The following is a 12,886-nucleotide window of genomic DNA, read 5'->3' as shown; positions in this document are numbered from 1 at the left end:
TTATTCTGTAATTATGGGTATCTCTTCCATCTGGTCCTGGTCACAGTGAGGAAGGAAACTAAACTAACAAACCACTGGTCTGATCCATTATGTCAATTTTAATGTTCTCTTAGAACTGTTGCCCCACCAAGACATCAGCAATGAGAATGTTAACAGGCCACTGGCCTGCCTAACACAGAAGATAAAAAAAAGTGAAGGAGATTTCTCAAGTAAAAGAAGATTCAAAATCAGGCAAAGCTTGGCTTGTTTAAGCCCTAGCCTGAAATTCCTGGATGATTTCCAAAACGTGCATTGAACCAAGGAATCTGGGCCAATATCTGAATTTGGAACAAACTGTCAAACCAGATGACTTTCATAATCTTATTCCGTAACCGTCTAGAAGGCTGTTTTTGAGAGATTACTTTTTTACTTTATATGAACTGAGGATGGATTTTATACAAAACTTAAAATAAAAAAGATAGATACATTGATTGTGGCACCCAATATTACTGTACAAAATATCATAACTCAAAGGACACAAAAACCTGAGGACATATTCTATCAACATGTTAACAAAAGTGCCCAACAATCCAGCACCCTGCTGGAGAAGGCTCCAACCTTGCAACATATCCTACAAACCTGCAAATTCATGCTTTGCCAGACAAAAGGGGAATCAAATGCTATAGATAAGAATCCTTCACAGAGAATATCTTGTCAGATGGACACAAACACACTGGTTTCCTGTATCTCTTCTATGTATATAACATACAAATACACATTTAGAACACATGTAATTACAGATTATGTATCGGAGCTGTGACAGTTGGAGATGTGTGTCAAATTATGAATGCCATGAATGCCCTGCCATTTATAATACTAAAAAATTGTACTAATCTTCCATAACCGTTCTTCAAGATGTGTTGCACATATCCATTCCACTCCTCGTGTGCATATGCTCCACACACAGTCGTTAGAAAATTTTCCCTCAGAAAAACCCACCAGGGCAGCCTGAGTTCCCTCTGCTGTCATGTGCCACTGTGTCCCAATATAAAGGGTCCAGCTGCCCACAGCACCCTCAATTCCTTCTTGTCAGACAACTTCAATGCAGAGGGGCAGGAGGATGAATCATGGTATGGAAGTGTGCAACACATCTTAAAGAACAATTATAGAAGTTTAGTAACCATTTTTTATTCTTCAAGTGATTGCATATGAGCATTCCACTCTTACATCGGCCAAACTGGACAGTCCCTATGGAAATGGATAAGCGGACACAAATCAGATATTAGGAATGGTAATATACAAAAACCTGTAGGAGAACACTTCAATCTCCACGGACACACAATAGCAGATCTAAAGGTAGCCATCCTGCAGCAAAAAAACTTCAGGACCAGACTTCAAAGAGAAACTGCTGAGCTTCAGTTCATCTGCAAATTTGACATCATCAGCTCAGGAGTAAACAAAGACTGTGAATGGCTAGCCAACTACAAGAGCAGTTTCTCTTCCCTTGGTTTTCACACCTCAACTGCTACAAGAGGGCCTCATCCTCCCTGATTGAACTAACCTCGTTATCTCTAGCCTGCTTCTTGCTTACATATATATACCTGCCCCTGGAAATTTCCACTACATGCATCCGACAAAGTGGGTATTCACCCACGAAAGCTCATTCTCCAAAACGTCTGTTAGTCTATAAGGTGCCACAGGACTCTTTGCTGCTTTTACAGATCCAGACTAACACGGCTACCCCTCTGATACTTGATTCCACTCTTGGTGACTCATAAGCCATAAAGGAGGAGAAGGGGTTTGATTCTATGTAACATAGACTGGAGGACAACTCATCAAAATTTAGCATTGTCTCTTGAATGCTGAGTGTTGGCATAATGGGATGCGAAGGTGTGGACTGAAGCCAGGTTGCTGCTCTACAAGTATCCTGGATGGGGACTTGTGCAAGAAATTCCACCAAGACTGCTTGAGATCTTGTGGAATGAGCAGTTACTTTGCTTGTCAGGGAAATGCCAGCCAGATCACTACATACATGAATACAGGATGCTGTCCACAATTGAACTGTCTGTGAAGAGACTGGGAGACCCTGCATCCTGTCTGTGATGGCCACAAATAGTTGGGTTGAAAACTGGAACTGTTTAGTACTATCTGTGTAGAACATCAAAGCCCTTCTAACATCTAGGGTGTGCAGGGGTTGCTCGTCTCTATTGATGTGTGGTTTGGGGTAAAACATAAGTAAGTAAATTGACTTGTTAATAGGAAAGTTAGATACCACTTTAGAGAGAAATCTTGGATGAGGAAATATACTTTGTCCTTAAAGAAAATTTTATAAGGAGGTTCAGACATCAGAGCACGTAGCTCAGCCATACTCCTGGCAAAGTGATGCATACTAAAAAAAAGCCACCTTCAATGATAGGTTTGGCAAAGAGCACGTTGCTAACAGCTCAAACTAAATTTAAGCCTCATGGAGGAATAGATTCCCTTCTCTGAGGGTACAACCTTTCCAGGCCTTTCAATAATCTGCTTGTCATATCATTAGCAAATTTAGAATGGCTGTCCAATTAAGGATGGAAAGTTAATATTGCTGCTAGATCAATATTGACAGAACTAATCATCAACCATGAATGTTTTAGGTGTAATAAATAGTCCAGGATATGATGGATAGAGTACTGGATTGGTGAAACCCCAAATCGACAAGACCAGATGGAAAAATGCTTCCACTTCAAAATGTAAATAGTCTTGGTGAAGGGTTTTCTACTATTTAACAAGACATTGCAAACTTGCTCCAAACAAGACTCCTCTTTTTGATTTAGCCATAGATCCTCCAGGCTGTTAAATGAAATCAGGTTCTGGTGGAGCACCTGACAGAGGTCCTGCAAAATTATGTCTGGGTCCAAAGGAAGTGAAATTGGAGCCTCTACCAACAGATCGAGGAGAGTGGAGAACCAGTGCTGCCAGGACCTCCTGGGGACTATTACTATAACCTGGGCATGGTCTTGTTTGATCTTCTGCAACATTCGGTGTAGAAGTGGAATTAAGGAAAAGTGTAGCACAGCTTGGTCAGCCAAGACAGCAAGCAAGTGTTCATGATGGAACCAGGACTGAAACCTTGTAGGAAACAAAACTGACGGCATTTCCTTTTGGCCTTGGTTGTGAACACTGCTGGAAAATGCACCTGGGCACATCCAGGCAGAGAGACCATTTGCAGTGACTCAAACGATCTGCTTAGGTGGTCTGTAAGCTCATTCTACAATCCTGGAATGTAAGAGGCTTTGAGATTGATTGAATTGACAATGCAAAAGTTCTATAGGTGAACTGCCTCTTGACAAAGTGGAAAACAGAGGGTTCCTCCCTGTCTGAAACAGGAAAGCCTGAGAGGCTAGGCAGACAGCCCTTACCTCCCTGACATTGATATGTAGAGACATGAGGAGCCCACGAGGACCATAAACCCTGAGCTTGTAAGGGGAACCCAGATGAGCTCCACTCCCAGGCAGCCACATCCATCACCAATGGTAGCAAAGGTTGAGAGCAGTCCAAAGGAATGCCTGCACATAGATTGACCAAATCTGTCCACCAATCTAGAGATCTCAGTATGCTAGAAAGCACATTCAGCAGAGAGTTCAGATGGTGACAAATTGGTGAATAAATGGAGGCCAGCCAACTCTGAAGAACCCTGAGATATAATCTGGTATGTGCACAAGACTTTATGTCCCAGGAGCCTTATACAGTTTAAGGCTACACTACAAACTAAGTACTGATCAACTAGAAAACTATTTACATTAAATTTACATAAAGTACTCTAAGAGCACTTGCTAAAGCAAGCCAAGCAAGTCCAAGGGCCATCATGGATGGTAAGAAGGAACTGAGTGGAATCTGGGGCAGCTGGACCTTTTATATCAGCAGTAGCGGGCGACAGCAGAGAGCACTCAAGCTGCCCTGATGGATACCACTGAAGGAATTTTTTCTGATGACTGGGCATGCAGCATGCACACATCAAGAATGGCATGCACATGTACAAGCACTTGAAGAAGAACCTTCAGTGCAGATTTTGTAGCAGAGGCTTGACACCTAGTAGACAAACTGTCTGAGCAGCTGTGACAGAACGATCAAGGGGGATCGATAATGAATGACTGTTTCCTACCAAAATAATGGGTTTTCTGTGAGCAGGTTCATTGACTTTCAATGCTTTCCTACAGAGAAGCCAACTGGTAGGGAGCCCTGGAGCCTGGACCTGCTCCCACCCCCAGCTCACTGAGGAGACAGTCAGTTTTAAAAGAACTACTTCTCTAAGTCAAAGAGACCAAGATGGCCAGGCTGAGAAGGCCAGAAGGGCTGCGTGGCCTAAGGTCTCAGACCACGACTCACTGGGTGGAGAGGTCAGACTGAGGGAATTTGTGTTTAGAAGGTTGTTATTTTCCATGAATCTGTAATTCTCTTGGGCTTTTTAAGAGTAAAGTGTGTGAGACAAGATATTCCTGTGATAAGCCTATGCTGCCTTGCTTTACTGCCACATTGTCCCTGAAGGGTGTAACTAAGATACCCGAGTTCCCACAGCTGGGTGGACTCTGTGAGGAATGTGTCTAAGCAACTGGGGGCTCAGGAGAGCTGTGGCACTGGTTCTGGGATCTTCGTGGCTGGATTTTAGGATCCCACCACCTAAGAAGGGTATCTGATGGAGGCCTGTACCCGGGAGTGCACATGATACACTCAAGGTATGTCTACACAGCAGCTGGGAGAGCTAGCATTCAGAAAACAGCAATATGGCTTAGAGGCATGGGCTGCAGCTTTGGGCTAGGGACCTGGGTACTACCACCATGGGAGTCGGGCAGGATTGCACTCAGGTAGCTAATCAAAGCTGTCACCTGTGCCACCATGGCCACACTGCTATTTTTAGTGCACTAGCTTGAGCACAGCTAGCTCATGTATGTGTATTCACACTGGGAAGGAATGTATACACCTCGTAACTGCTGTGTATACATGCCTCCAGATTAGTGATCAGCCATTATCTAGACCCAGGAGTTTAAAGCATATGGGATTCAGAGGTTGGAGCCAATCAAAACAGAGTGCAGGACAGGGACAGGTTGTGACAGTATCCTTTATAATAAATGTAGTCTGGAGTAATATAACATAAAATTTTCATATTAAATGAGAGAATATGATATAGGAAAATGTTATTTTTATATATCCAAAGAAATGATTTCTCAAGAATTCCTACCTGTTGGATGTGTCTACTACTTCGTTTCTGAGGTTGGTACATAAGCCAAGTATACAAGACAGGATCAATATTGACTGCTAATCCCTGCAGACTGGCCAAAAGTACAGCACCTAGATAGCATAAAGAGAAAATGAAATTAAAAAGATAAACTATATAAACATACATACAAATATATATTTTCTTTAGTAGATACAAATCCTTTTTGAAAAATAAAGTTACCATTGTGCAGTGATTACACTTTACACTTTAAAAGTTCAGTCCAGTTTTAGAGATGTTACCAGTTCTAGAGATAGTGTTAAAATGGAGAATAAGTACCACATAAACTGACAGAATATTTTAAAATGGATGTAACTTTTTAATTGTGAACATTGGATGTACTGTAAATTTCATTTTCTTTTGATTAGGATGGGATTTTTTTATTTTGTTGATGGTATATCATAATACAATATTGCTTTATTTTAAATAAATGCTTTTGTAAAATGGCAATTTTGAAAGTGATAAACATTTCTAAGCACAAAATATGACCCTATATCTTTATAAAAGAAGTGGAAAAAGAAAGGTGGAAGAAGAATGGAGAATCAAGGAATCTTACAGAAGAAAGAAAATAGTTCTGCACAATGTTCACCTCCTCATACAAACGCCCCCTTGACATTACATAAGACTGCTGTTAATTTCTGATTGTCAATGATACCATAAACTATTCACAGCCTCTAGGTGAAGTCTTTCACAACTGTTTTTGGCTTTCATGATTCTTAAAATCTGCCAATCAACTCCTCTAAGCGCCTACATTTCATGAGGCTTGCCCTAAATTGGGGATAGGAGAACCTGAAGAAATAATTCTGTTCACCTTTGACTACCCAGGTCTGACTAGGATCCGTGTTTCTGCTAATTGTCCTTATTGAGAAGGACAGGCCTTACTCCATCATCCATGCACTAGACTGCGTGAAAATTTAAAATGAACCCTAACAGTGAACCTCAAAAGTTGAAGGGACTCCAGACACACAGTTACAGCTCATCTTATTTACAGTGGAAACTGCAAAGATCTCATGGAAAATGAAGTGTGTCACAAAGGCCAATGCAACTGACCACCATTCTTACTGCCAGCAGGGACACCCAACTTATGGGGGCCTCTCAATTGTAATCATGTCCCTTTTGCTTCCAGCAAGTTGTCAGTCTGACAATTCATAACCACTTCTTTGTTCCCAGCAACTGCTGAGGCTTCTGTGTTTCCCTCACAGTCAGAGCAGTAAAACAGTTGGAGAAAGAACAAACTCAAATGTCCAGCAGAGACTTATCGTGAAGATTAGTGGATAGTGGAAATCACAAGACAGCAGAACTGTGTATATCATATAAACCCCTATTCATCATATCACAAAAGTGAGAAACTTGGCTGCTTTGCAAATGGTGTGGGGAAAAGGAAGCAGAATACAAAATGGAGAAAATGCACAACATTTCTTGGTTTTGCTTTTGTACGTTTTTTTTCTTTTTTGTGCTGCAAACACAGCTGTTTTCACAAAAAAATTGTGAATGTAACCCAAAGCTCACAACTTCTCTCCCTAGACTCTTTTCTCAGCCAACAGAAACACTACGCTAGAATTGAGCCTTGTAGCCCCAGGCCCAAAGAAAATAATGTAACCCACTCTTCCCCTCAAAAAGAAAACACTTGTAATCGGTCGGTGGGGTCAACTTTCTCTATAGTGAGCCAGAGGGGGATGCCTTGGAGCATTCTTCCAGCTGGTGCTCTGCCCAAAGCAGACTTCAATTATCTCTCTATCCTGGGCAAAACATTATTTGGATGGATGTTGTCAGATACCCTACTGACCCACTAGAGATTACAAGGCAAAACACTAGAGAGGGAGACATTATACACACAAAAGGCTCTTCTACAAGACTGACCAGAAGATTAAAAAAAAAAAAAGATAAGAAAAAAGTTAGAATGGAGAAAAGAGGAAACTGAGCCACCATGAAAAGGAAACAATCGAACCATGAGTTGTTTCTGAAAAGTTTGTATTCAAAATGTTATGGTCTAAATATTAATATTCATTTGCATTCCCATTTCTTTTATAACCAGTGTTTTAGAAGATCATGCAGATAAGAAATGCTGGGGAATTTTTCTGCTTGGGTTCTCTTCAATTTATGAAATCCTTAGAATCAGTTACTGCTGTGGACAAAAAGTTTAGGAGGTCTCCCTTGGAAAACACTTTTTCATCACCAGGGCCAGTGCAACCAGTTAGGCAAACGAGGTGGCTGCCTAGGGTGCCTAGTGGTTGGGGGTGCCTAAAAGCCCGCTCAGGCGATGAGGTGGAGTGGAGGTGAGCTGGGGCGGGGGGGGGCATGCGGAGGGCTGCCCGCAGTAACGGGGGGGGGGGGGTGCACAGCGGAACCGCTCCACTCTGCCTCCTCCGCTGAGCACACAGCCCCCACTCTAATTCTCCTCCAGTCGGCGCCGCAAGCCTGGGAGGGGAAGAGAATAAAGAGCCAGTGTGCTCAGCGGAGAAGGTAGAGCCAAGGTGAAGTGGGGCGGTCTCCCCAGGTGGGGTTAGCTGCCGCGGGGGGGGAGCGGCTCCCCATGCGAGATTAGCTGCCATGGGGGGGGGGTTCCCCAGGCGGGGTTAGCTGCCATGGAGGCGGGCTCTCTGGGTGGGGTTAGCTGCCATGGGGGGGGTCTCTGTGGGTGGGGTTAGCTGCCGCAGGGGGGGGGTCTCCCCGGGCGGGGTTAGCTGCCGCAGGGGGGGGAGTAGCTGCTGCAGAGGGGGGCTCCCGGGAAGGGGTGGCGGACCCCCGAGGGGGGAAGGGCTGGGTTAGCTGCAGCGGAGGGGTGGGATTAGCTGGGGGTGTGTGTGGCGCAAGGTGGAAGTTTCACTAGGGCGCGAAACTTCCTTGCACTGGCCCTGTTCATCACACACAAGGAAATTAACTACTGGCACCTAAACGTAAAATAGCATGAAGTTTAAAGACTAGAGCTATGCACAGAAGCAAAGCTAATAATTATAAATACAAATAATTCCTTAAAACTTTATTAGTTAAAACATAATTAGCACAAAATTCCTCACCGTTCAAAATTTATGTTTAACATTTTAATAGGTTCTTGATAAGTTTCATTTATTTTCTTCAGTATAAGCAATGTAGTATGAATTTATTTTAATTCCCACAAATGTAATCATTTAGCAACTATGATTAACTATGGTGTCTTAAATGATGATTAGTAAGGCTTAAGATGGGATTTTCAATCTTTGGGAGGTAGGTGCCTGAATCCCACTGAAATCCAACTTCACACACAAGTTGTCCAATAGCAAGACCAGGGCACCTGTCTCTTGTATCAATTACAGTTAGCATCTGTTTATGTAATATGACATTCTTTATCCTTGCAGTATTAAGACTGCATTTTTGCTTTACAATCAAATTTTGGACATATTTTCTTTTCTTAAAATACATTTTTAAACACTACCATTGTCAGCAGTCTAAACTTTTGCCAATCCTCATGATTTTATCATGAGCCTCACAATAGTTGGCGCTTTTCTTAAAACACCAGTTTGCGAGGTTATACAATAATTTCAGTTATATTTTTTAGAAGAGTTTCTTGCTTCAGTTATGGAGAAAAGCTTGGAAAGGGACTCAAAGCTCAAAAAAACAGATGGCAAATAAAAAAATACCCAAATGTATTATTTTAATAGTTAATTATTTTGAAATCAATTTAATGATTATTTGGGGCCTGACTCATGATTCTTGTATGCTTGGGGTTGGCAGTACTTCAGTCTAGGCAGAGAACTATGGATTAAACTATGGATAGTACAACACTGAGTGTACTATCCCCTCTGCCCCAAAGGTGGAACTTTCAAGTCCTGGAGAAGATGCATTAGTAGTATGGGTGGAGGAGTGTGAACTGCTGTTGCATGTGTATTGGAATTATTCTGTATCTAAAGATCTTCAAATACAGACAATGGAGCATTTTCATGGACATTAAAATTAACTTTTTTTGAAAGTTACACTAACACATGTTAATGCAGCAAGTATTCTGCATTCAGGACTAGAATGTACTTATATGCATTTATATTACTACAGCTATTTAACTGCAAAGGTGCAAAATTTTAAACCAAATGGATAAATGTCATGCAAAGAGAAATGATGAAGACCCATGTACCTGATTTGAAATTTTGCAATGAAAAATGAAATTCAGTTCATAAAAAGCAGCTGATTATTGGAAGATGAGGCAACAAAATCCAGATATTTTTAGTAGTAATACTGTTCAAGGAGAACAAAAAGAGTGATTTCTCCAAATATCGTATTTGATATTTCATAAGTAGATGGCATGGTATTTTAAATTTAATTTATATAATCCTTTCATTTATATCAACACACTTTGGACACAGACAGAAAAAATATCCCATTCAGTGATACAAGATACTTCACAACATTTTTAAAAAAGCTAAAATATTAAAATTTGAATGTATTTTACATAAAAAGTGAGCAAATCTGTTGAATTTTATAAGGCAGGAAATACTATCAAAGTGGGGTTAAGTGAGGAAGACTTGAGGAGTACAAATGTGCAAGAGACAGTTGAAAAATACACAAAGATAAATCATCAGTATAGCACAGGCTCTGAGCTGGAACACACACAGAGGAACTCCTGTAGCTAGAAGAGGCTTTGTGATCTGATAGTTTTAAATGTCAGTAACAAACCTTAAAAATAAATCTTCAATTTAAGGAGAAGCCAGTGGTAGGACATAAAATAAAAGAGTAACATGTGTACAATGCGAACAACGATAAATAAGCCTTGCAGTAGGATCTTCAGCAGATTGGAGACTGGAAACAGAAAATGCTTGAAGGTCGGTATGGAGCATATTACAATAATTAGCATTTATCAACATTTTAGGCGCCAAAATTATGAGGGATTCCTGCATCTTTAAAAGATATTGTCTGATGTCAGCTAGCCTTAATGATAGATTCATTATATGTGTCAAATAAAAAATACGAATTGGACAGACTTCCCTGGGGGGGCAGGATTTGGGGAGGAGTCAGCCTAGGCACAAAAATTAGCGGACATTTGTTTTTTATAACAAATTCCCCCAAAACAACAACAAACATAGTGTTAGCAGGTAACATGATTTAGTACTGCAAAAAAAGAACTCAGCTCAAACTGTTAGGAGGTTGGAAATCATTTCAAGTTAAAGCATGATTTTGACTGTCAATCTTAACTATGGAGTTGTTATGATGGCTCCATAAGCTCAAAGATGAGGTGGAGGAGGACACTGTAGTTTAGTTTCTCAAACCTCTTTAGCTGTTCATCCCTTAAGTCTCAGAAAAACAGTTCAAGTAGATAAATAATTAAATTATTTTGCCTTTTAGTTTGAGTGGCAGGTAAGTTCAGCTTGCTACTAATCACTTATTAAATTTAACTTCCGCATATTTTGCTTAGGCCTTGCCTACACTACCATGATAAGCTGATCTAAGTTATGCTACTCCAGCTATGTGAATAACATAACTGGAGACGATATAGTTTAGGTTGACTTACTGCGATGTCTACACCACGCTGCATCGACGGGAGACGCTTTCCCATCGACGTATGTTAATCTTCTAGTTCTGATGGAGTCCTGAGAGTCAACTGCAGAGTGCTCTGCAGTCAATTTAGCAGGTCTTCACTAGACTCTGTAAATTGACCCCTGCTACATCGATCGCAGCAGCATCGACCCCCAGTAACTGTAGAGATGGCCTTAGATTCTATGTTGATGGACAAATATTATATGTACATGTAAAATACACAAATACTTTTTATGGGACCTCTCCCAAGAAATCCAAGCACAAAAGATTCTACTTAATCAGCTACTTTTAAATTTAGCTAGAATGCCAAAAATTAAGGGTTGACCCAACTGCCATAGAAGTCTCTCATTGACTCCATTGGCATCAGGATCAGGACATAAACAGATTCTTTTGAGGCAAGTTTTATATTTAATTAAAGATTCTTTAATGACTATTTTATCTTTTTCAGGAAAAAGCACTAAAGTTTCCTGAATTTCATTAGGAGTGGTCTGAACTTTTTTCACTCACTTTTTTCACTGAATTAAATTAAGGTTTCAATGAAGAACTGGTCTTACTGACATACTGTGTTTCACTTTCAAAGCCCAGTTCACATATATTTATCTCATACCCCTTTCTAGTTAACCAGTACAAAATATAAATCTTGATAACAATTGTTATGCAGTCTTTGAGAATATGAAGACCTTAGGGTCATGGTGTACATTTTAGGGAGATATGGGGGTACATTCCCCTCCTCCCTCCTCCCAAAAAAATTTCAGCTTGAGTGAAAAACAATTTGTTTCTCCCCCCAACTTTCAGCCCCAACCTGGAGGAGGAAGAAGACAGAGGGAGGGGGGCCAGGCACAAAGAAGAGAGAAGAGAGTACAATAGAATCTCATAGTTACGAACACCAGAGTTATGAACTGACCAGTCAACCACACACCTCATTTGGAACTGGAAGTACATGATCAGACAGTAGCAGAGACCAAAAAATAAAAAGGCAAATACAGTACAGTACTGTGAAAAACAACAACTAAAAAAATAAAGGGAAAGTAGCATTTTTCTTTTGCATAGTAAAGTTTCAATGTTGTGTTAAGTCAATGTTCAGTTGTAAACTTTTGAAAGAACTATAATATTTTGTTCAGAGTTACGAACATTTCAGAGTTATGAACAACTTCCATTCTGGAGGTATTCATAACTCTGAGGTTCTACTGTAGTCTGAAGTTACCTAGTACAGCTGCACTCAGAACTCTCTTTCCCCACGGATAAGCTAGCTAATGAGCTGGGCAGGGAGGAGGCATCAGAAGTTGCAATCTTCTGTCTCTAGGAATCAGCTCTGTCTCCCTGATAGGCAGGCAGCTCTCTCTGTTCCCTTCCAACCCAACCCAACCCTTCCACCCCCATCCCCACCCGCCATCATCACCTCCAGCTCTAAGTACAGAGCAGAGAGTGCGCAAGCTTGATAGGCAGTGCGACTCAGCCATCAGCCCCTTTGCCAAGAAGCACCAACTCTAGTCCCTCTTCGTCATTCCTTCACTGCTGCACACCCAAGAAGCAGGATCAGGTATGGGAGAGGGGGTTGGTCACATTTCTGGGGGATGGCACTGGTGTCTGAGAGAAGAGTTTGGGAGAGGGGGCTGTGACTTATAGGAGGAATCTCTTGGGAGGAAAGTGGTGGCAGGGAGGGAGACAGGCTTGAAGAAGACTTGGGATAACAGATTTGTGGGGAGTTGGGGCAGGTGGAGGAGAAAAGGTGTTTGGTGGGAGAGAGGAGAAGTTTGGTGAGAGAGAAGGAGAGGCTAATGAAGGGGTTTGCTGGGTGGAGAGTGAAAGAGAGATGATTGGTGGAGAAGGAGTGCTTTGAGAGGAAAGATTGGAGATTTGAGGAAGCAAATTGTTTGGGGAGCAGAGGTGTGCAGAGCCTGGGTTGTAGAGGTGTAGAAGTGGACTTCTGTTGCTGGGGTGTTCTTAGAAGGGAAGGGCTCCCAGTACTCTAAGTGTCTGTGTCTCTCTCATCTTTTTGTCAAAATGAGTCCATTGTTTAAAATGGACAGGGGTATTCCAACTGTAAGTGGAATTATTATTCTAACTCAACAGCGAGCACATGACAGCAGTGATATAGCTAATTTTGTGGATGATCTGAGATAAGAAGCAGTCTTGAGACTTTGTGAACAGGAC

The 12,886-nt window shown here is 41.4% G+C and overlaps 1 protein-coding gene across 9 annotated transcripts in view; it reads right to left on the bottom strand.

Moving 5' to 3' along the window:
* The window catches only part of VPS13B (vacuolar protein sorting 13 homolog B), a 913,516-nt gene that overhangs the window by 492,399 nt on the left and 408,231 nt on the right, over positions 1-12,886 (bottom strand). For 8 of the 9 annotated variants that reach the window (XR_007772613.1, XM_050940452.1, XM_050940449.1 and 5 more), the window contains exon 20: positions 5,195-5,304. The exons of the other annotated variant lie outside the window; for it this stretch is intronic. Coding sequence is in view for 7 of the 8 variants with exons in the window: in XM_050940452.1 (XP_050796409.1) it covers positions 5,195-5,304 (110 nt within the window). In the remaining variant the exon portion in view is untranslated. The remainder of the gene's footprint in view (positions 1-5,194; positions 5,305-12,886) is intronic. 9 annotated transcript variants of the gene reach the window in all.

Source organism: Gopherus flavomarginatus, chromosome 2 (genome assembly GCF_025201925.1).
Source record: "Gopherus flavomarginatus isolate rGopFla2 chromosome 2, rGopFla2.mat.asm, whole genome shotgun sequence".
Taxonomy (NCBI): Eukaryota; Metazoa; Chordata; order Testudines; family Testudinidae; genus Gopherus; species Gopherus flavomarginatus.
Note: the sequence above shows the minus strand (reverse complement) of the source record. Positions and strands in the feature narration are given on the sequence as shown.